The sequence below is a fragment of the Xiphias gladius genome, chromosome 23 (assembly GCF_016859285.1).
Source record: "Xiphias gladius isolate SHS-SW01 ecotype Sanya breed wild chromosome 23, ASM1685928v1, whole genome shotgun sequence".
In the NCBI taxonomy this organism is placed as follows: domain Eukaryota; kingdom Metazoa; phylum Chordata; class Actinopteri; order Istiophoriformes; family Xiphiidae; genus Xiphias; species Xiphias gladius.
The window spans coordinates 15,489,024-15,514,498 of NC_053422.1; the positions used below are offsets into that span (position 1 = coordinate 15,489,024).

General features: G+C 40.9%; 1 protein-coding gene across 2 annotated transcripts in view; it reads left to right on the forward strand.

Annotated features, from left to right (window-relative positions):
- Positions 1-25,475, forward strand: part of LOC120785061 (protein diaphanous homolog 1) — a 92,667-nt gene that overhangs the window by 61,836 nt on the left and 5,356 nt on the right. For both annotated transcript variants that reach the window (XM_040119379.1, XM_040119380.1), the window contains 9 exons: positions 10,015-10,113; positions 10,287-10,381; positions 10,740-10,841; positions 11,200-11,439; positions 12,140-12,269; positions 12,503-12,627; positions 12,799-12,963; positions 13,498-13,630; positions 18,099-18,188. In XM_040119379.1, the coding sequence (XP_039975313.1) occupies positions 10,015-10,113; positions 10,287-10,381; positions 10,740-10,841; positions 11,200-11,439; positions 12,140-12,269; positions 12,503-12,627; positions 12,799-12,963; positions 13,498-13,630; positions 18,099-18,188 (1,179 nt within the window). The remainder of the gene's footprint in view (positions 1-10,014; positions 10,114-10,286; positions 10,382-10,739; positions 10,842-11,199; positions 11,440-12,139; positions 12,270-12,502; positions 12,628-12,798; positions 12,964-13,497; positions 13,631-18,098; positions 18,189-25,475) is intronic.

Consider the following 25,475-nt stretch of genomic DNA (forward strand, 5'->3'; position numbering starts at 1 on the left):
TCAGATGTGTGAATATGTGTGTGGTTTTCAAGCGGTAATCTGTTGCATCTTATTCTTTACTCTCCATCTGTATAGAGTCTTTCGCTCTGTCGCTTTCCATCTCTTGCTATCACATCTGACTGACTCCTTTGGAATGAGTGTGTGTGTGCGCAGTTGTGTGTGTGCGCATATCTGTGGTTAGATACACGCCTGTATTCCTTGTATGCCTGCCTGGCTATCTCTGCCATTCCCGCTCCCTCTCTTGTCAGTGTGTTGTGAGTGGTGAGATAGTGGGTTAAATTTTAATGGTGCTGCCATCTCTCTGTAGCTTCTGAAAGAGGGCCAATGCAGACTGACATACTCACTGAGCCGTGAGAAGAGACAAGACAGAGAGAGAAGCGATAGCTCACTAGACATATACACACATGCTAGGTAACAAGTCCACAGTAAAAACAACAGGTAAAATAAAGAAAATAATACACTTGTCTTGTAGTACAATATTTTTGGGAGCATGAACATGTCTTATTGTCACAGTTGTGGTTAATTTATTTAAATCATAACATTGCACTCACTACTGCCATTGTAAAGATTGTGAACACTGTTGCTCTACTGTCTTATTGTTTAAATAATAAAAGAAAAACAAATCACATCCAGGTTGAACATGGAAGTAGCTCTGCAGTGAAGGAGATAATCCTTACAATACATACATTCTTTTTGCAGACACCTTCATCCAAAGACATATGCGCAGGATGTACTAAGAATCCTAAATCAGTCTTTTCATGAATTTGCCACTTTTACCATCAATCAAGTATGTATATATGTGTGTGTGTGTGTATATATATAGATATAGAGATATAGATATATATAGAGATATAGATATATATAGAGATATAGATATATATAGAGATATAGATATATAGATAGAGATATATATATACACACACACACACACACACACGACCCAGAAAATATCTTCACTCACAGTCCCTCTAGGAATGCATTCGGTGGACACAGAGGCTGGTCTCTGGTTGGCATTATGTGTGTGGGAATTTGTGAACTCAATAACACAAACACACACACACAAACACGCGCCAGTCTCTGAGCCATATTGTAAGTTGTTCCTTGATTGTTTTCATTCGTCCGGACTCACATAGCTGTTTGATTGGCAACATGTCCCCTGATGGCTCACTAGGCACATGGTGGGATTAAGTGTGTACTTTTGTGTACGTGTGTTTTTGTTTGGGTCTTTTTGTGCGTGCATGCGTGTATTTTTGTCTAGCCCCAACTACAGACAATTCCTGAGAGAGGCCAGCAGACAGATGTTTTAGGAGAGGATTTGCACGTCTGTCTCTCTGTTTAAATATCTATTATTCTTGTTTAGTTTATTTGGGGAGATGGGTTAAAACTGTTTTCTCAAACTGAAAACCCTGCAGCACCCCAACAGATCTTTGATGAGACAGACTTTTCCCCAGGTTCCCATGCAAAGTTGGAGGTTACTAGATCATGGTTGTCATTCCCCTCCAGCTACGTAGTTTGATTATGATCCATTGTTATTGATGTATTTCAAACACCTGCAGTAGTTTTCCCAAAGCATTGGAGGCAAAGGAACAGGTTCACATACACCAATGCAAAGAAATGTTCACTGTGTTCTCAGCAGTATGGATGGCAGGATGACTATACTTGCTGCTTTTTCAAAGATTCAAAGATGTAAATTAAATACACTAAATTCCAGTTCAAAGGGAGAGGTTTGGGTCTGTATGTACTGTATATGGAGATGACTGCGTGTCTGTCGAGTGTGTTAATCATCATATTTGAGTCTTTCTGGAACTGGGCTCTGATTCCCATTTTCTTCTTACACTGTTGACCGTATCGCACCGTCTTTCTTCTCATCCTTGTCTCTCATCCTTTTTAGTCCACAGTCTCTCCCCCATACTACTGCCTCCCCTCGCAGTTGCTTTGCTCTGTTACTCATCCCCTTTATCTCTCCTCTAGCATTACTCTCTCGTCTTTTTCCCCGTTTTCCTTCCCATTTTTTCCACTCTTCTCCTCTCTTTGGCATGGTCATATTAACATGTTGGCTGGGAAAAAAAAACACAAAAAAAACAAATGACAAGCACCAGAAAACAGCCCAATCTTTTTGCCTACAGACAGATACACTTTCTCAAGTGTCTGTGTATGTGTCTATCCTCCGAGCGCTGGCTGACATTAGAAAAGGCAAAACTCCCTCCTCCTCTCCAGCCCCCTCATTGTCTCCGGGCCTTGCTCAAGGGTTTATTAGACCTAGCAAAACTGGCCCTTGTCTTTCTCTTTGCCACATATCTGCGTATTCACATGCATTTGTGTATGTGTGCGTGTTTGTGTGTGGACATGCTCTTGTGTTTGTTTGTGTATGTGTGCCAATCTTTCCACCATGCGGTCAAGTCACAATTGCTAATCAGGCCTACAAGCCTTGCCTGAAGAGACCAAGACACGAGAGGAGGGGGTGGGGGGCAAATGAGTGAGTGCTTTTCTTTGTCCTCATCACTGAAGCAGAGATAAAGACGAGTGAAGGGATGGATGGTTGGAGACGAGAGGACATAGGCTGAGGGATTACCAGAGGATGAGTGTGTGCTCCAGCCCTGCGATGAGCTTTTAACTTTCCTCCATGGCATGACACCGTGTAGACCTCCATTTTTCTCTGTCATCCTTTCATCTATTTTGCTTTGCATAGGGCCAAAATGCTTCTATTCATAAAGTGCCTTTCTTTTTCTCACTCATGCTCTTTTTTTGCACTCTCCCTTTTTCTTGCTTCTTCTTGCTCCCACTGGCTCTCTGTCTGTCTGCTATCTATCTATAAGGTAATAATGAATATTTGAGGGCTGACAGGACGCTTCACCTAATCCTTTTTGCCCAGGGCAAAATGTGCCTCTGGGGTTGCATGTGTGTTATAGTTCATTTAACTTTTTAATTGAGATAGAAACCCAATTTATAAGTTTCCGTTTCTGTCTCTTTTGCTCATCTAAATGAGACTTTCTGCCTGGTTGTGCACATCATAGAAGGGGTCAGGATGGACATTACACTTGACTTGCAGAGAACTGGCGGTACATTATGTAGGCAGCTGGCACTGTGTATAGAGAGAGTAACATTCAACTGCACTACCTGAGTCCAAGCATCTGTGTCTATGAGCAAGATCTTGAATCCATACTAACTCCAAATCCGACATTAAATTTGAACGTCCACTGTTTTTCGAAGGTAAGGTTGGAGTGATAAGTGTATTTCTTGAAGGGGATCAATTAAGCATGAAGTTATTAGAAGTTCTTGATTGCTACTCTAATAGGTTAGATTCAATATGAGAACCTCAGGTTGTCAGACCTTCACAGATCTGTAAGAAAACTAATCTCATCAGTCAGTGTCACACACACATACATAAAGTATGTTAAGTGTCTCCAAATGTCACCACATGCCTTTTACAGCAAAGGAACATGGATGAGGGTTGATTAATACTAAGCATAACAGTGAGCATGCTTAATGATGTAATTCACTCTCCTGCCCGTAGAGGGAGCACTGTGCTGTGAAGGCCAGAGCAGCTTCAAGGACATTCACACTGTGAATAACAAAACCAAAGCACCATACTACCAGAGAACCACAGAAAAACTACTTAAACACTCAATTAATCACACACACATAGCTAGTTTGCGAGTTGAACATTGTCTCCATGTACCCCATTTGAGGCTCGTGTTTTGACTGTCTCAAGGTCACATCCTCATCATCTTTGTCCTTTTAAGCTAACTTCTCTCTATCTCTCCCCCTTTTATTTGCTCTTTTATCATCTCAGTTTTTGCACCTTTATTTGCTCTTGCTCCTTTTAATTTGATTTCCTTCTCTCTTTACACTCTCTAGCTTTCCACCTCTCTCTCTCTCTCTCTCTCTCTCACCCTCTGCCTCTCCTCCTTGTAATTAGCCAGTGTAATTGCTGTAGTAAATCTTTTCTGCTGTCCCAAGGAGACTGGCTGATATAGGACTGATTTAATAAGCACACCATAACGGCTCACCTCTCCGTGTGTGTGTGTGTGTGTGTGTGTGTGTGTGTGTGTGTGTGTGTGTGTGTGTGTGTGTGTGTGTGTGTGTGTGTGTGTGTGTGTGTGTGTGTGTGTGTGTGTGTGTGTGTGTGTGTAAGTGGGGGGGGGGGGTCTGTCTGTGTCCTCTGTTATTTGCTATGGGGATTTGTTGGCTGTTTGTGTGGTTTCAGCAAGTGCGAATTCGAGTTCAAGGTAGTGCAGTGTCGGTGTGTTGACTGTAGTGCACCTTATCAGCAATGCAGGCAGCATGCTCTGTGGGTGTGTGTGTGTGTGTGTGTGTGTGTGTGTGCCTCATCAGTGATTCTGTTACGTGCCGTATGTGCGTCATCGCTGAAGACCTTCATGGCCAGAAGAGCAGAGGGAGGTCAGAATGGCCCTGAGAGAACAACACTGACACACACACACACGGACACTTCCCCACATTCTTTCCAGCTCTTTCGCTCCCTTTTGTACCCCCTACATTGTCACATACACACACTCACAAGCAGTATATTCTTTATTTCAACTCCCCCCCGCACACACACTCACTCTCTCTTACACACACACACGCAGAGGTCAGTGAAATTTAGTGTGAAAGTAATAAACAGTGTATCCAGGTGTAGGGGTTTTGCCAGCCTGACACCATCTAGCAGCAGTACACAAATTTCACCAGTGGAGGGCACTGTGACTCCATACATAAACAGCAACCTGACTGAAGCACCCACACTTTGTGCCTCCTGTGGTCGATATATTTAAATAAAAACCCATTTAAACTACATGACACTACAGAGGAAGAGTAAAAATATCTTAAATTGTGATTTTAAAATGTTTATTTAGTTCAAGGCAGATATTGAAAATGTACTTTTCAAGGAGTTAATCCAAATATAAACAAAATAATCACAATTCAAATCGCCAGCTTGCAGCATGTTATCAATCTGAAATTAATTGACAGGTCAATTAATAAATGAACTAATACTTCTCATGTACTTTTATTTCATTTAAGAAAAGATAGACCTATTTTGAACTACATAATGAATTATATATTTGTTAATTCAATCTGATAAAATATATGTTAAGGTCATTATACATGTACATTATGTAAGAACAGTGCATGAAAAAATTATTTTTTGAACATTCGTACAAATGTATACGAACAGGTAAACAAAATTTAAATAAAATTTATTTGGAATTTCTGATGCAAAACAAAATTTCAAAACTGGTGCTTGTAAGACCTAACTTGTTCTGGTAAATGTAAAACTAAGTTCAGTAATTCTAATTTTATCAATATTTTAGATTGGTGTTTTTTTTTTTCTCTTTGGTTTTTGTTTCTTAAGCAAATGTATGATAATATCTAACTTAATCAGTTCAGATAATTTCAGTTGCAGTTACACTCTTCATACACCAGGGGAGCGCAAGGGAGCACCTCTTAGCTCCTCCCACATGCCCTCCCCCTACATCCTGGCCCTCCCACATCCTGCCCCCATCCCCCCTCCTCACTGCCCCACCCTGCCATCTGGTCCTTTTCACACAATCGCACGCACACACACACACACACACACACACACACAGTCAGGAATCCTTTCTCCTCGTTTCCTTTCACAGTGAAAAACAGGATGAAGGGGCTCTTTCAGACCCGAAGTTACCGTGGAAACCCCCTTATTCTTCCTCTGTCAAACACGCTTACATTGTAACACACAACCATTTTTATTTTGAGAGTGACAGAATGTTGGACATTTAAAGTTTAAAGGGACCAAGTCTACAGCTGTCCTTCTGTCTGCCATAGTTTTGGCCTTCTGTTTGCTTTAGACAAAGAACTTCATGCCCCCCTCCCTTTCTTTTTCTTCTTTGTTTCATTCCCCTTTTAGTACCAATACTTTAGCATTCACAAAGTAAACTTTATAAAACTGAAAACATAAGATTTTCTTATTAAGTTTCCCTGAAATTTATTTAGTCTTTGATGTTAAAAGTTGGCAAAAGATTTGTTTTTGTCTCTGTGTGGTTCTCTCTCTTGAGCAACCTCAGCAGCTTTTTCCAAAGAACTGCTCACCCCTCAGATATTGCTGTTGAAACCTTAAACCCTCTCCTCTGTTCCAGTTTAGACAATCTCCAGGCCTGGAATGCTGAATGGAAAAAAGTTGGTTTGAAGTTATATAAAGTTAATATTGTGCTTTTCTCCTATATTGCCACCAGAGGGCCGATGAAAAGCACTCTTGGTGCCACAGATAAACTATAGAGCATCTGAAAGCTCTTAGTGGGTTAAAAATAAACTATAGCGCTCCACAAGCAGAGAGTGGTGATGACAGGATGAATAGATTGCATGAAAAGAGTGAAAAAGAAAATAGAAGTGGCTATGCCTTCTGAGAGAGAACTGAAACTATTCTTTGAGTTGAGGCTGTAGTTCAGAGTGGTCAGGGATGAAAGTGTACCGTACATTTTTTCCTCTTTGTTTGTCTCTGTCTTTGTGTTCTTAAATATCTTGTTCTTTTTTCTTTCTTTCCATCTGTCTTTTTCTTTTATGTTTTCTTCTCCAAGCCTGGCTACCCATCACCTTCCCCACCACACATCTTCTCCTTTTAAGGAGTGAGGGAAAGAGAGAGGGTGGTGTGGGGGGGGGCACTCAGGTCTGCTGACTGATAAACAGACTCCTCTTTGTGCAGATAGAGACATGCACACACGCACGCATACACTTGGTTACATATTGACAGAGAGACCTCAGCTTGACTTGGCTCCTCATGATTCTTTAAACCCCTCCTTCGCCTCCTCTCCCCCTCCATCTCTCTGCTTTTTTTTCCCTCTTTCACCTCTTTTTTCCTCTCCCTCTTAATTAAAAACAGAAGTCAAAAATGGAAGAATTTCGTTCTTCTTTCACTACACGTGTGTTTGCATATATAGGCAAACAAAAACACACACACACACACGCAGGCACAAACCCTCCCTTTTTTCCTAATCATCTCTCAGTTCCAAGCAACTGTTGGGGAGATGAGGGGGAGGTGTTCCAGGAAAAGAGAAGAGCGTGTGTGTGTGTGTGTGTGTGTGTGTGTGTGTGTGTGTGTGTGTGTGCGCGTGTGTGTGTGCGCGTGCGTGCGTGCGTGTGTTAGAACGGGTGGTAGTGATTTGTTTCCAGAAAGGGTTCCTTCTTTGTGTGACAGTATAACAAAAAGGCAGCTGGGATGATAAAACATGTGGATGTAAAGATGTCAGCACTCCACATGTGTGTCCATTTATGCTTGAGTATGTTTCTTTTTGTGTGTCTAGTCACTCCTGTGTCCTGCCTCTATCATCTCCTCTCCTCCCCAACAATGACTAAGTGTAACGTGGTGCAATGCACCATAGCCACCACTAGAGGTGCCATCGGATCATAAATGAAATGAGCCTGCTGTGCATGTGGAAACCACAGAGCAGCCATTTTACAATCTGCAGACCAGACCCCATTTTATGAATCAGCCATGATGTCAACATAGCTGAGTCTGATTCCATTGGCTAGAACGCAACTGGCAATGTAGCTATTATAGCAGGGATGTACACACACCACACAGGCTCCCTCACCGGCTCTCCATCTCTCTGAGATACACACACAAACACACTGACCTAGTGACATGATGTCATCACTAGGTCACAAAGTCCCAGACTGACTGGATCGTCACGTTTTGAGATTATATACTAGCCAGATTAGAAAATCATCTGCGCTGTAGCATGTTTACCTGACCATCTTTGTACAAGTCTCCATGTGCATATTTGTTTGTGTATATAAGGTGTTAGGGTGTTTAAACTTTTACTGACATGAACATGATTACTCTTAGACATCTTTATTTCTCTCACTATTATCTTTAGAGGTATTATTTCCGTCATTTTCTAGATGAAACTGTCTTGATTAAGATGATTCTAGGTCATTATCAGTCTCCCTGTTTCTGTCTCTGTCTCAAGATGTTTATTGTGGATGCTAGTCACTTCCTTTGAGTTTCTTCCTGACCTTTCAGCTGTGTTTATGTGTTTTTGTAGAGATATTTAGGTTGTTTCCCCTCAGATGTCCTGATGAAGTTTCCTACCCTGTGTGTGTGTAATGGTTGACTTCCTGCTACGGTTTCCTGCTCTCAGCAGTGACTATGGCTGGAGTGTTGGACACACAATAGTATTATTGATTCATGGTAGTGATACACATAGCTGATTACACTGATATAACAGAAATTATAGTGGTAGAAATACAGAGTTCAAACAGATAAGATTTCCCTAAAGTTTGCGTCAAACTTGAGACAAAAGTCATTTTTGATTCTGTGAGAGGAGTTTCATAAAGCTGAAGCTGACACTGAGTGAAACAATGGGACTTATTGAGGCCACAGTCTACTGACTGACTGACCGCTTTGTGTGTACGTGTGTGTTCTAAATGAATGGCTAAATGGAGAGATGAGGAGCCCATTAAGAGTCCTAGACTCGTTAACAGTCTGTCCGACTGATTGGCCTCTCACATCGAGACAAAGCACTATTTGACTGGACATATGGAAGGATGGAAAGATGGACGAATTAGTTGTTATGCTGTAGTGGCATTCTCTGTGACTGTGGAGAAGACTTACAGTGTTGATGCTTGAATGAGACTATTTTTCACCAATCTAAGAAACTGCAAATGAATGTGGATGGATTATGGAAACAGGTGGTGGAATGATTGTGAGACATAAAAAACAGGCCAAACATGGAAACGAGCTGGGTGTTAGGTAAACCTTATGGACAAGAAGGATGGAAAGTAAGTCTGTTTACTATAGGATTTTTTTATACAGGTATACTTGTGGTTTTGAGACTGAGACATACTCATAGGGCTTTACCTGATGCATTATTTTTGTTGTATTTAAGCTTGCCTCCAACAATAATGTTAATTGTCAGTTAATATTCATCATTAACTATTTTGTCTGTGAAATGTCAGGAATCATGGTATATACCCATTTCAAGTTACGTCAGCCCAGAACACACTCTCAGAATTTCTTATTTTGTCTGACCCACACCTGAATATGCATTTAATTTATAATAGAAATGAAAGAAACTCCTCAAATTTCAGAAGCTATAACCAGAAAATGGCTGGTATACATACCTTGTAAATGACTCAACGGTTTATCACTGTTGTTAGTGACAATTGTTTTGTTGATCAACTACTGATTTTTAGCGCTAATCATGACATACAGTGTTTGTGCTGCATTTTATTTTGAATGTTAAATTGAGTAAGAGTGGTTAGATAATTTTGGCAGAAACACGTGAACAACTGACATCCAGTATTCTGCTGACCTTAGATCTGATGTGCCTTTGTACAGTGGGCTGTTATGTGGTCAGGCCCATGTGCTTGCTCATCTTTCACTCCTAATTCCCATCTGATGCAAATTCACCCCCACACACTGACACATCCGTACAGTCACAATCCTGACCTTGTCAGAACAAGTTAATGTGTAGGGTTTCTGTCGTGTGTGTGTGTGTGTGTGTGTGTGTGTGTGTGTGTGTGTGTGTGTGTGTGTGTGTGTGTGTGTGTGTGTGTGGAGGGGGGTGTGATAGAATGTACTGTATATCCATGTGTGTAAGCTGACTGCTAACTTTAAATGCCTTCAGCCAACAAATGTCCGACCATATTTACCAGGCCCCCATACACTGGGGACAGCTTTCCCCCAGTGTTACAGCCATGTCATAGTAGTTCAGTCTTACCCATGGTCACCGATACAATAATCCTAACACCTCCATGACACCATACAGTTGGGAGAGAGTGAAAAAAGTGAAGGCCATGCTAAGTCTGTCAGTTTTAATAGCCATCGCATAGACCCTCTATCCATCCCTCTAATCCACTTCTCTCTATATCACAGAATCCATGGATTTCACTGCCGTCCTTTCCAGCATTATTTCTATTCATAGCCACCTGTACTACTCATCTGACATTAAGAAAGTTACAGCGAAATGTGATTGCTAACAAAGTCTTCTTCTGTCGTTCTCTATGTATTACCATGACCCATTGCGCTGGCTAACTCTCCAGCCAAAAAGGAGCAGGAAGGTGGAGACGACAAGAAGCAGGTGCAGAAGAAGAAGGTGAAGGAGCTGAAGATTCTTGACTCCAAGGTTTCACAGAACCTCTGTAAGTCCTCTAACAGAAGTCCACATGTTTGCAAGCTTGATACCCCCATACTAGTGGCATGGCTCTTTAAGTGCATTTAGTGAACTCCTTCATTAAAATATCAACAATTAAAAATGTTCAACTGAATCCTGATTGGATTTTTAAAAAAGCGTTAATTGTGTTTGCTCATACAGCTATTTTTCTGGGATCGTTCCGTCTCCCTTATGAAGAGATCAAGAATGCCATCCTGGAGGTGAATGAGAAGATCCTCACCGAGTCCATGGTTCAGGTACTAAATTTCGATCTGCCACAGTGTTTGTATGTGAGGTTTCCTTTCTATATTTCTCCATGGTGCCATTCAGAGTAGGTCACTTTATTTCATATATATCCATTTGTAGAATCATAAGTGAAAATAATGAGCAGGAGAATAGCATATTGAGTTTATAGTACTCTGAACTATATGCAATCAGCACTCTAAAAGTTGACAAGTAAATGTCTGCTTTCAGTGGTCAATCAATCTGTCTTTGTGTTATGTGTAGACCCATGTCTTGGTCAAAGAGTAGTTTGTGACATGTATAAGTGGCATAAACCTAAGCGTCTCCGTATTCTGTTAGTCATGTATATTTTTTTCTTTTATTACCATGTAGAACCTGGTCAAACAACTGCCAGGACCGGAGCAGCTGAGGGTCCTTGGAGAGATGAAGGATGAATATGATGACTTGGCTGAGTCTGAACAGTTTGGAGTAGCGGTGAGGAGCGACACACACATGAAAAGACACACAAACAATTTTTTTTAATAGTTATAGTTTGAATTCCCAGCTGACTTGGACATTACTTACCACAAACATAGCAGGGAAATCAGTGTGATGGCAGATGAGGCATAGAAAATGTTGAAATAGAGTGACTGAGTCATACCTTTTTCAATATATTAGACATAGAAGATCCTCGTACTGTTAAACATAGACTGCTTTGTTCAACTGTGGAAGATGTGAGTAATGGATGAAATCCCCTTCACACTGACACACACACAAGCAATCTATGTGTCTATAGGGCAACAAACATTCCAAGAATGGATCTCAAATCCCTCACCCTCTTTTCTCTCTCCAGATTTCCAGTGTGAAGCGACTAATGCCAAGGCTTCAGGCTATCCTGTTCAAGCTGCAGTTTGAGGAGCAGCTGAACAACATCAAGCCAGACGTGGTTTCTGTGACGGCAGCCTGCGAAGAGGTCAGGGAAAGTAAGACCTTCTCCAGGCTGCTGGAGATCATCCTTCTTGTCGGGAACTATATGAATACTGGCTCTCGCAATGGAAAGGCATACGGCTTCTCCATATCATACCTGTGCAAGGTAAAATGAGATGTAGACATACTATACACACACAGTAAAAATTGAATGATTGTACTAGAATGGTCGTTAGTCTTACCTGTTTTACTTTCTGGTGGTGAAGTGCGGACACGCTGATGTATAGTAAATGACATGAAAACTGGGCCCCATAACAGTAGGCTTTCACCTTAACCATGCCCTACCTGCAATGTTGTCACAGTGACAGAAAACAGGAATCATTTCACTGCCTATGTGTTTGGGTTCCCTTTTTTTCAACACTAAATTATATCAGAATCTCATACTCAACAAAAACAGAATCTGTTCCCAAGTCTTTTATCCCATTTTATACAGCTGAATGACGAGAGGAGGTCTACAGAAAAATGTGTACGTAGAAAATAACATGCAAGGTTTTCTTCTACTAATTTTCAATAATAACTTTAGGTATGTAGTATATATAACAAATATACACGTACAGATGATCCCACAACTCCTTCATCGGTACAGTGATACTACACAGTTAGTGTAACAACAGTGATGCTTATACTGTATTATTTCTGACGTATTTTCATTTGAGTATATAATGTAGAGTAGGCAAATATGGATTCACAGATAATATTGCATAAATGACAGGACATGCAGACATTTAGCAACTTTTGACAGATTGCTTTTTCAGTCTACCGTTTTTTTTTTTTTTTTTTTTAATATAAATCCTTCTTCCAATCAGCTGCGGGACACCAAATCAACTGATCTGAAGCAGACGTTGCTCCACTTCCTCGCTGATGTGTGCCAGGAGCATTATCCCGATGTCATGAGCTTTCCAGATGAGCTCATCCACGTGGAAAAGGCCAGCAGAGGTACATGGGACATCTATCATCCATTAAAACTACTATGTACACTGTTATTGATACATGCTCCCATTGTTCCAGCTGGTGGCACTGCATAATAATCCATAGTGCCCTTCTCTTATTCACAGCAGTAATTTTAGTCATATGGGGGGGGGGGAAATCCATCATAAGCTATGTATGTGGGTGGATGCACAGTGTAATGTTGCTCTGCATCGTTAATGTTTCCCTTATGTCCCCTGCAGTTTCTGCAGAGACAATTCAGAAGAACCTAGAGCTAATGGGCCGTCAGATCAAGAACCTTGAGAAGGATCTGGAAACTTTCCCACCTCCACAAAATGACAAGGACCTGTTTGTGGAGAAGATGTCCATATCCTCTTATTCAGTTACATTTTTAGTAGAATTGTTCAGCAGCTAACTTAAAGAGTCTGTACGTATAAAAATTAAATCCATAGATTTTCTCATGGTAACTTATCATGTTTTTTTGTCTTGTTAAGTTACAGAGATATTGGTTCTATGTTCCTTAACACCTTGTCTCCACAGTTTTGTGACCAGTGCCCATGAGCAGTATGAGAAACTGGATCTGATGCATAAGAATATGGAGAAGCAATATGCTGACCTGGGAGACTATTTTGTCTTTGACCCAAGAAAGATCTCTGTAGAGGAATTATTTGGGGACCTCAACACCTTTAAAAACATGTTCCAGGTGTGTGAGGGTTTTTGCATGTGAATGAACAGACTCAAGTCTGATATCATTCAAAAGGGGGGTGGTGAGGTTTTCAGTCTTTCCTGACCACCCTCTATAAACATTGTTACGCACATAGCACAAAGACATAAAAACATATGGAGTTTGCAAAAAAATAGTTGATGAAAGAGGGAAAGATGAAAGATAAATGTCAAATCAGGATGAGGAAAAACAGGAACCTGTGCACCTGCTTGTATTGACATAATAATGAAATAGAGTAATTCCATTATATTGTTAGTTTATACATCAGCTGTAAATGTGCCATTTGGGAGGCCCCTGCAGGAAGTAACTTGTTTTACCAGTTACTGTGGATAACCGCCTCCACTGATTTTGAAATATTGTTTACATACAAAAACATCCAACCAATCCAGCTTATATTTGTCTTTTTGAATTTGTTTTTAAAAGAGTCACTGTCAAACTTAACATTGGTGATTCAGACCAATGCTCAATCTATATTTGCCCACACACCATCTTCTGTCTTACTCCCCCTACCAGCAAGCGGTGAAGGAGAATCAGAAGAGGAAGGAGGCTGAAGAGAAGATCAAGAGGGCCAAACTGGCCCGGGAAAAAGCGGAGAAGGAGAAGGAGGAGAAACTCAAGAGGAACCAGCTCCTTGACATCAACGCAGGTCACAATTGCTGGATCATATCTGTTTACCCGTGTGTGACTAAAAGGGAGAGGAACACACTTCACATCTTTCATTTTGTATTTCCCTAAGATTCCAGTTGGGGGCAGTCAGAGTCCACACTTATGTGAAATATTTGGTGTGTGTGTGTGTGTGTGTGTTCCAGTGAAAGAGCAACCTATCAGTATTTATAGACTGAAGTTAATGTAATTTTAATGACCTGTGTTTCGAAGTAAGCAAGTAACAACAAAGCTCCACAGAAAGTGAGGACAAGGAGGACGTATAGAAGGAACCACTTGACCTATTTTCACTCATCTGGTGAAAAGGGGATTTGCTTCCTTAAAAGAGAATTGAAAGGAAGCGTAAAAAAAGCCCCAAAACATGTTTCTTGCCCTCTATGACATGCTGTTATACTTTGAAAATGCTAGCAGTATACTGTCCTATGTAACACACACATATTCTCAAACACTCATCCCAGTATACACACAGTTAAGACTCAAATCCTGCCTTGCAGACACACATTTGTGCTCAGGCACTTTTTTTTCCCTTCTCTCTGGCTGTGACCTAGTTTCAGTACATTCCTCCTCTCTTCGGCTGCAGTGTGGTTCTCCTGGGACTCCACGGTCAAAATTTGTTACAGCCTCAGTGCACTCTGTGTGTTTGTGTGTGTGTGTGTGTGTGTGTGTGTGTGTGTGTTTTTGTATGTGTGTGTGTGTGTGTGTGTGCGTGTGAGAGAGAGAAAGAGACAGACAAAATTACTTTGTCTTTTTCTTGTGAATGTGTCTGTTTTGCTTTGCTTATGTGTTGGAGAAGCCTTGTGTTGGCCAAGGTTTGTCTGCAGTGTTTGTATGTGTGTATCTCTGTGTCTGTTTTGTGAACCTTTTTTACAAAAAGTCTCTCTGGCTTTTCTCCTAGTTCTCCATGTTCCAGCTGGCTTCTCGTCTCCTCTCTTTCTTTCTTTTATTCCATCACTCCTTCTTTTTTTTTCCCTTTCCTTCACCCTTTGTCTGTCCTTCATTTAAAGGGCATTTAAAGACACAGCACTCCACTAGGAATACTTTGTCTCAGTGTTAAAAGTACGGAGTAGGCATTTTGTGTAGAAAGTAAGTTTCAAATATCATGTTCAGTCTCTAGAGGCATGCATGAATGGAACATAATAGTACTTCAAAGATGAGTGTGTGTGTGTGTGTGTGTGTGTGTGTGTGTGTGTGTGTGTGTGTGTGTGTGTGTGTGTGTGTGTGTGTGTGTGTGTGTGTGTGTGTGCGTGTGTGCGTGCGTGTGTGCGTGCGTGCGTGCGTGCGTGCGTGCGTGCGTGTGTGTGCGTGCGTGTATTAGTGGGCTAGAGATCATTTACATACAGGTGGCATATTTGACTGCCCCAGTCTCCTGGAGTCATTCAACACCGCCCTATTTTAATTCAACCACACACAAATCCGACATACACACACCTGGTCTTTGTTCTATATTTGTTTATAACCCTCATACTGGATGGCTATTACACAGTGGTTGTTTTCAGCAGCTAGTTTTTTGCACGATGACATCTTCCTAGTTCCATTTTTTTTCTTTCTATCCCCCACTCTTCTACTTACATACCCTTACTATCTAATGAATTCTCTGAATGTGTAAACAAAATATCCCAGTCGTTGGTTAAACACTGGAAGGTCAGTGTGTGTTTGCAGTTTGCGGCCTTGTCATTCCTCTGTGAGTCAGACAGACAGACGCCTATTCAGCGGAGCCTCACATGTGCTAAGCATGTGACGATAGTTATTGTGAATAACTGGTCTTTCTGAGATTCTTTAGAGATTATCACTTATCTCATATTTTGTGAATGTAGTTATTAAGTGCTTTTACTTGCATTGTTTGGCTCTCGTGAAACATGGAAGTTAAGGATTCAGGGTACCAGAATGCCACACCCAAAAGTCCACATTCACAATCTGGTTTAAGTAAGATTTTTTTTTTTCTCTAATTTGATCAGATAAATTCTGTTTACTACTTTAATGACAAATCCATCCCTGCTTGTTATACATCTTTGGACGTATGCCAAAGCAGCTTGGAAACCAAGTATTCTTTATTTCTACAGCTAGGTGTCAGTGCTGTCTGTAAAAGATTGTTTGAGGCTGTGTGTTTCTATCTATGTGGCAAAGGGTGTGTGTACCCATACAGTTGCTGGTATGGGAACTGCCACTAGGAGTGCTCATGCTCCATTCAGAGGACAAGTGAGGGACTAGTATGGGGGAGGGCAAGGAAAGAAGGAGAGTAGGGCAGCAGATGCTCTCTTGGAGATTAGACTGTGTTGTTGTCTCTTAGAAAAGTGGGTTAGAGGAGGAGAGGAGAAAGGCACAGGGTGAGAGAGGGGATCAGATGGGATAAGCCTGGGCAGCCTGATGTCTCACCCCAGGCGACTGTGAGGGAGAGGCACAATCATGGGACATTAGGAAAATGAAAAATCTGTCTTCAACTCAAGTGAACCATCTTTCTTTCTCATACCCTTTACATTTTCCTCTGTTTTTATTCCAGTGCTTGTTGTTCCACTTCCCTTCTCTGTAAATTGTTCCATTCATGTCCTCAACTGTTATTGTGTGAACAACCATTAGGGGGGCTATTGGTCCACACAAGATGCTGTCCTACCTCTTTCTCTCTGTGTGCGTGTGTGCGCGCATCCATTGTAGAGCAGATCCAAAGAGACATCTTCAAGAGCTCATGATCTAATGCTATTACACTAATTAATCCATCTTATGTTCTTTCTTGCTTCAGGCAATACCTTGCTGTTTGTAACATTGACTGTAGTTGTGTGTGGACTGTGTGCACATGCTTGTGCTGCATTATTGTACCGAGCCTTACTTTGGCCACACAGTATTTGAGGCCAGTTCAATATTGATTTTGTATTGACTGTCAGTTATAACGCATTAACCAGATATCTATTCCACAGAAAAACCATGAATTAACAAAAAGCACATGATTATAAACTGACTGACTTATAAAGTGACTGAAGCCAACAAGTTTATTTTTCCACCATTATTAGCACTGTTACTAATCGCTAACAAACCAAATAACTTCTCTTTGATGAAAGAAGACTCTCATGTAGCTTTATCAAATAGTGTTTCCCTAGGTCACAGTCAGACAAAAACAATATATCATTATACATACAGCTCTATAGAGTACACAGGCCCTAGGACATTCTTGTTTTAGTTGGGAGTTCACACAGTCAACAATAAGCCTGTTTTATACACAGCTAGGTCATTGTGTGATCCCTCTACTGCCTCTAGTGCATTTTCACAAATAGGTTTGTGTGTCTGTGTGCTTCTACCAGTGGTTTAAGCCAACCATGTGATTAGTGTAAGTGGAAATGTGCCAGATGAGTTTCCCAAAAAAGAAAATAAAACGTGGCCTACATCATTTTGAAGTATCTGTGCAGTTCTAGGACATGGACATTGAGGGGTGTATGTGAGCTTTGCAAGGCTTGGAGAGTGTGTGCGAGAGACTTTCTCCGACGTGACAGGCGTAACCACTGGCCATCTGCTTCATGGTTTACTGCAGGATTAAATAGAGTGTGTGTGTGTGTGTGTGTGTGTGTGTGTGTGTGTGTGTGTGTGTGTGTGTGTGTGTGTGTGTGTGTGTTGGGAGATGACAACATAAACCTTTAACCCCCAACCCCACTGCCCCCTTTCCAGACCCCTGTCTCTTTTGAGGTTCAAATAGAAATAATTAAAACCATCTGCCTGAGCGCAGAGCTGTACCACTAAATCCTGCCCACAAAACAATGCTCACACACTTGTGCAAACCCCGATTTAAGGCCACCAGTCACTGAAGCTGTGCAGAGAATGTGGATGTAAACAAACACACAAACAATGAGACCACCCATACAAAACTCTACCTGTACACATACACAGATGCAAGGATCCTATCAATACACTTTAACTGGAACACATAACACATTTTATAGTATTTGAATGTTTATGTACAGGTTTGGTCTCAATGGGTGTGTCTTTCCAATAAGTGTGTGTGTGTGTGTGTGTGTGTGTGTGTGTGTGTGTGTGTGTGTGTGTGTGTGTGTGTGTGTGTGTGTGTGTGTGTGTGTGTGTGTGGGGGGGTTATCTTGCTGAAATTTCATTGTGTAGCCTCTAGCAGTGGCAATAGCTCAACTAGGTCACTGCCTATCTGGGTTAATATAGCTAATTTGCCGAAGTGGACACGTGGCTGGTAAATAACCCCTTGCACACATGTATGTTGATGTGTCTGAGGGAAACAGTGGTGGGTGGAGGGTTTTGCAAAACCTCCAATCAATACCATGTTGTTGGAAAAGAAAATAACTGTATATCTCAGGGTAAGGTATTGATTTAAAATAGGATGGTTGTGAAAATTGGGTTGTGTTTGTGTAAAATATATAAAAGTTTTAATCATATTGATTTAATCTAGTGTTTGTTGATGCATTGCTGATATCATGTTTTGATATGCTGTGCTCTGTTTACAGAGGGTGACGAAACTGGCATCATGGATGGCCTGTTGGAGGCGCTGCAGTCCGGCGCTGCTTTCAGGAGAAAGAGAGGACCCCGGCAAGCAGGTACACATACAGAAGCAAAACTTTAAAGCTTCACAAATTTTTAGCTGTTTCAAAATATCATATCTGTAAATCAACTAAGACTTTAGTTTCCTTCCGTGCACATTTGTGGTATTAATACTATAGTGAAACACGTCACATATGAGACATCCATCTTGCTCTTCCTCACTGTCTCTAGGTTTCTGTCAACACACAACAACAGATTTGTTTGTGTTCCTGTCTCTGTTCCATCTGTTGCATGGCTCAGAGACTGTGGGTTGTGGTAGTATTCTCTGGCTATGGTTACCAGGCCCCAAAGCCAATTTCACAAATGGTTGGCAAAACAACAAAAGAATAGGGAGGGTGCCATGGGTGGGTGTGGGCAGCAAGATACTGAAGAGAGTAGCAACTGATTAGGGTGTGTTTTCGGAATAGGAAAATATAAGAGAAATATGAATGTAGAACCAAGGAGGATTAACCAGAGTATGGGTAGAAAGTTTAAGGAAGTGAGATCAGTGAGTTGGAAATAGGCAAAACATATTTGAACAACTGGCTTAAGTGTGAAGAAAATAATCATTAAAGTCCCTCTCCATTTAAAAAAAAAAAAAAAAAAAAAAAAAAAATTTGCTTAATATTACTTGACTTTGAAGTTTGACACTGTATTGTGTCACTGTGACACTGTTTTTGAATTCATCTGCTGATGAAGGAGACTTTCTCATGTGCTCACCTTGAGTCTGGGTTAAAAAGTGTAGATTTGAGCAATATTTTATGACATTACAACTAGTTGGGAAGCCAGTTATGGTCCAATATGCAACTTACAAAGGTGTAATGTGAAAAAACCTGAAACCACCTGTGCCCATACAATGAAAATGGAAGTAGTAGACACCTGCGTTACATGGTTTTATGGTAGGTTTTGAATCCACAGCTTACTTTAAATGAAATAAAAGTATAAAGTTATGAAATCTATATCATCATAATCATCCAACTTTCCATTTTATCTTGGAACAAAAAAATTGGAACACTGCTTTTCTCATTACTGGGCCAGCTGGAAGTCCATGTCCCGTGTGTGAGAACATACCCCTGAGCACAGCCCCAGCCTGTATTGATTTTCATTCAGGCCATGTTGTTCAGTTAGTAAGCTCATAGAGCTAGGGCGGTGATCTGGTTAGCTACTTACTCTGCTGTCCTCTCCTGCTGCCCAGTCCAGTCACATTCACTTAATGAAGACTACAGTATTTTTCTCTCTCCTTTTTGTTTTTAAACTGTGTGCGTAACACATTTGGTGGATAATATAGCCCGCTTAGACCATGCAAATGAAAATGAGGTAATGTGAGCTGTTATGATAGTAACTTTGTAACATGATTCCTGGTGTTGGGAAACTCGTGTGTAACCATGTGAGTGGGAAAGTGTCCAGTCCCCAATAACTGAGAGAGAGAACAAGAGAGAGACTGGGTCTGTATGTTTATTCACATGCACAGGCACATGTGTGGGTTGAGTATTCACACATAAGAGAGGTTGGAGAAGAGTGTGTGCAACCCAATCCCTCCTTCAATAGAAGCCAGATGTGAAGTAGTGATCCAGACTGGAATAGCTCAGAAACAGAGGGTAGACTGCACTCATTCTTTCTTTCTTTCACTAAATGCATTTATATAATCTGAAAGGTGTAATTCTGCATTACACTAAAACAGTGGTTGTGACACACTCAGAAAAACTCTGAAGGCAGTAAGAAGTTTTTGATAACAAACAGCTCAGGCTCATCACCACTAAACTGACTGAGACAACAGTGAGAGAGGGGAAAAGGAAAAGAGGGAGCAGAGGAAGGAGCACTGTATGAGTAAGAATGGGGCCTACTTGAGGGCTCAGTCAGTCACCCATAATACTGTTTGGCCACCTCACACTCCAACAGGAAATACCTGAACATATGTGTGAGAATGGGAGAGCGAGCCTTCCTCCCTACGCATACTTGTCTGTGGTAGGAAAGTATAAGTGGCTGTATGTATCATGCCTGCTCAGTACCTCCTCCCAGTCTCCTCTGTCCTCTCTTTTTGTTTTTCTGTTGCCCAAGTTTAGGGTTTTCCATGGCTCATATGGTGGTTGTAAAACCATGCAGTGTTTTTTTGTTTGTTTGTTTTTTGGTGTTTTTTTTTGGCTATTTGAGATGTGTTAGGAGTTTTTTTTTTTTTTTTTTACTGACGTTTAAAGCCTGCTCCATTCCAGTTACCCACTTTGCTTCTTACAGCTGGGAAGGGCCTAAAGTCTTTCACCCACACAAAAGGAGGGTGTCTGGTTAGTTGAGTCAGACATCTTAATTTAGTGGAGCTGAAGTAGGAGGAGGCACATCCTGACTTTGGATTAACTGATGCATATCTGGCACCGCTGGGGCCACAGGCAGCCTTCATCAGCAGGCTAAAAACACTGCTCTATCCAGCTCATGTACAAATGGAGAGTATTTTTAGTGTTTGCTCCATATTGTGTAATACTGCAATATGTTCTTGATACAGGGCAGAAAAGTGGATAAAGATGATTAGATTTGAAGAAAAATTACCATTAATTTGTTCTGTGCTTGTTACACAATATCAATGACCCACAACTGTGGAAAAAAGTAATTAATTTCCTTGAATCTTGCAGGTCAAAGTGATAGAAAAGACTGCTGTTTCTTTACAGAGGTATATATATTTGAAGATCTGAGATGTTGTAAAAGTGGCATCATTTTGGTGATATGAGTTTCCTTGTCTCTCCCTCCCTCACTGATTGTGAGAGATAGTATGCCATTAGCCTTAAGGCCAGTTAAACCAGTTACTCATCTTACCTAGTTCTAATTACTATCCATGTAGTTAAAATGCAATTAACTTAAACTTTTGTGTTCTGTGTTATTACAGATTAGATGTCACATAACTAGTTTCCATACGGAAAACAAAGATTAATCCTCTTGAATGATCTTTAAATAAGCACAGTAGTGGAGGAGGAGTCATGACTTCTCTTAGCAAGGGAAAAGAACATATACCAAATCACAATAAAGCCACATGTTCGAACAGGAGGCTCAGCTGCCTGATATCACAGCATAACCACCTTGATACATTAAAAACAGATGCTAGTAAGGCAGGTTTATTTGTATAGCACCTTTTGAAGGTAATTCATTGGCTAATTTTGTTGGCATTTACGGTAACTGGAGTATTCATTGGTAATATTGTTAGTGTTATGATGCCTGTTTTGGTTTTTGCAGCCTAGCTCTGTATCACTCCTTTTTTGTTTTTTGGCTGGACTACAACAGCGGGGCCAAGCCTATAAATGCGAATGCCTGTGACTAACTGACTGACTGACTGACTGACTGACTTAAGTGCTGAAGTTACACTATTGGTTTTTGCTCTTTCAGAATGAAATGGCGCAAACAGTTTCTATTGCGTCACTGGGGGGGATGTTTACAGTCAGTGTTGCCAACCTAGCATCTTTGTCAATTTGATACATTTGCTGTTGTCTGACAACAGAAACATAAAAACACATAAATGAAAAAAGCTTTATTGGGAATTTGGCTGTATTAAATGATTGTATATGTGACCACAGAGAGTAAGAGAGAATCAAACAGATGAAGGGCGACCCAGCCATATACTAGGTTTTGACCTAGTCTTGTTTTCATCAGACATAATAAATCTGGGGTATAAATATTAAATGTAATAAAGCATTCATAAGAGTTCACCCAAATGTGAAAAAAATATCTACTCATTCTCATGTCAGTTGAAACACCATTGAAGTTTGTACTTATGTTCATATATAATGAATAGTGAGTTACCTTTCACTGCTTCTTGTCAGCCCTCTAACACAATTCAAGTGGCAACAGACATATTCTTCATTCACCCCGAAGTGCGAAAAAAATGCACAAACTGATTTCAAACAGGTTATACTACATAATCCAGTTGCCAGTGATATTACTGAGACTTTCTGTCAGTTTGAAAGTCTTATTACATACTCAAGTACTTTTATGTCAGAAAAAACAACAATGCTAGGTCAAAACCTAGTGTATTGCTTGACCGCCCTTCATCTGTTTGCTTCTCTCCTACTGTCTTGGCTCACATGTACAGTAATTCAATACAGCTGAATTCCCAATTAAGCGGTTCTCATTTACATGTTTTTATGTTGCTGTTGTCAGACAACTGAACAAATATTAAGTAGTGACTGAAATGCTGTAAATGACCCCCTGATAACACAATAGAAATCGTTTGCGCCAGTTCATTTTGAATCAAATGGGAAACTCCGACACTAAGCCAGCCAACCAGTAGTGTAAAATCAGCACTCAGCCGTGCAGCATTCGGCTGGCCATTGGTGTATCTTTTATCACTTACTCACTCACACACTCAGTCCCTCACTAAGTCAGTCACGGACATTGGCGTGTATAGGGCTGGGTCTGCTGTTGCAGTCGAGCGAAAAACAAAAAGTAGTGATACAGAGCTAGGCTGCAAAAGCTTAAAGGAAGATTTTGTCAATTACCATATTTTGGGGTTATTTCAGCATGCTTCAGTTGTAATTACAATGTGTCGGCCGGGTTATAATAGAAAAGTAGTGTTTTTTTACTAAGTGGTGTCCAACCATGTTGGAAATTAAACATGTTTATGCCCCATCCAAACAGCCACAATCTAGATAGAGATAAAAGCTGTCCGCTATAGAGAGTGGGGAGACACCATATTGTTTAAATATGGGGATATTTTCCCATATTTTCAGACAGTCTCTCCAGGAGGATATAAGTAGCATTACTCGCTTTTGTCCACTTGAAAAATACAGCAAATAGTTGTGTAATAAATTTAAAAAAAGAGCTAGAAAGAAAAATTTAAACCCACCATACTTTCTCACCTACGCACCTCTGGCCAGTCCTGGTGTAAAGTAGGTGTTAATGTCGGATCGTCGGTTTTGGAAAGTTACAGATATGGTGAGATGCGGCCCTGACAGCAAAAATATATGTAGCAGTCAGTAAATGTCCACTATAATTATACTTTAGTTTTGTTACATTAGCCGCGTGACATGTTGTGAAACCTCTGGCTAGAAAACTTTTTTAACCCTGTAACGGTTTTAAAATATCGAATATCAGAACTATAACTGCAAACAACCTTCTATGACGACCTTATTTACAGAATGTTATATGAAATGCACTCTGCATTACAAACACATTAAAGCTTAATGAGTTATTTTACATGCCTTAACATATTATATTACATTCTATTACATTATATGACAGTATACTATGGATGAAGTTTGTGGAAAATTAAAGGATTACTAAGATTTTAATCAGCATTAATGATAGAAGGAATGAAAAAGTTGCACTTGTAATACAATAATATATTAGCAATGTTTCTCATCGGGTGCTATGAGTGTGTGATTTCATAGCATAAGCAACTTTTTTCTGTCTATCCTATCATGAGTTTATAAAACATGGCTCATAAATTTTTATTTAACATTTTGGTCTGTGGAGCTATTAGTTGCCATTGTGCACGTAATGGTCCTCATAACGTGAAGTGTGTCAATCCTTTCCCCTCCACTTTGTTTCCTCCACTAACAGCTGTGGTGACTGCAGACGTCACCAACTTGGTGTTGAAGGACTACTGAGGGCCTATTGAGTATGTTATCATGTTCATTGTGTCACAGCAGTGTGCCTGAATGGAAAGGCACAAGACTACCAGGCCTATAACCTTTGACCTGTACCTCTGTGCGTGCGTGCGTGCGCGTGCGCGTGCATGTGCTGGTTGTATAGAAAGACTAGACTGCATGGGGGATCCTCAGCTGTCTACCCTCCGTCTGTCAACCCCCCCTTCAAACACATATGGACAAAATGCACACAAACCAGATGCTCACATGCCAATACAAAGACAAAAATGGATGTTTGCATACCAATACATACACCAAAACAGGCACATAGCGTTCCAGAGGACAGACAACCTTGCATACCTTTTCAAACACTATCACACTCTGGCTTTCAGCTTTACATGGTGAGCTCAAGATCTGTCTATGTCCTTTTGTATGAATACAGACTTGTCATCTTGGCTATATTAGAGTAATTCCTGTGTATATGTTCTCAAAGCAATTTAAGTGGAGGAATGACGTGTCTAAACACTCACTATAGACCCATCTGCCAGGTCTTGACCCTTGCTAGAATAACCAATCACAGTAGCAACTAGTTGACTAAGCACCAATCACAACACAGAGACAGAGATAAAGGGGATAGCAACAATAGAGGCACACGCTGGCTCTGCAGACAGTCTGCTCTTACAAAAAAAAGACAAAAAGACCCCCATAAAGATCTGTGCTTTCATAGAATGTACACAGACAGACACACACACACACACACACACACACACACACACACACACACACGAGAGAGAGAATTCTTCAGACCAATAGGAGAGGACTCATCAGTCAAACCATTACTAAAGCAGTGGTGATGTCACATGTATACATGCAACACCCACTGAGACAATACAGGCCAGCAAACCACATACACATACAGTTGAGCCCGTTTGGTGACATAAAATGCATGCTTTCCCATCAATACTAACCCAGAGACACTAGCCACTAGTGGTGCTAGGTGATGTCACTCTTCCCACATTCCTCTAGTGCAGAACAGCAGTGTGTTACCTAGTTCAGCCTGAGGAGGGCAATATGAGTCTCTGCTAAACTGGAGACACTGATGGAGGTTCAGCCCACATCTGCAAATACACCATCATGCTAGACGCGTCACTGTTACCATGTTGTCATGTCACTGTTGCTATGCTGCAGCTGCTTTACAATAAAGCAAGAGCACAAAGATGGATGCTTCCTTGTCATACACTGGTATCCACCATGCAGATTTCACTGTCATTAGGTAGTTGGGCTGGTATAATCTGATTAGAGAAGAGGTGAGCATTCTCTGTATACTTCGAGATTGGCACTGAGCTAGTTCTTGGTACCCTCTCATCACAAAATGTACTACACTTGCTTGTCTGCAAATTTCCTCCGCACTCTTCTCCTTGTTTCTTTATTTTCCACTCATAAGGGCAGCACACACATACTGTACAACAAAGCATTCTTTCACTCATCAGGCAGTCATTATTTAGTCTCCTGGAGTGTAATGTGTTACAGATGATCTTTTCACTTTACTCTTTGTACCTCTGATCACCCCTCAGTGTGCAAACACACTCATTCAATCTCACGCCCACCAGTAAACAGACCTAAAAAGAGTCTGCTATGAGTCCCGACGTCTCATTTCCTACTGCTGCAACCACCAGGCTTCATGCCAAGTGCATGGATCATTTACAACATCAGAGCTAGTTTGTGGATGCAACATGCATG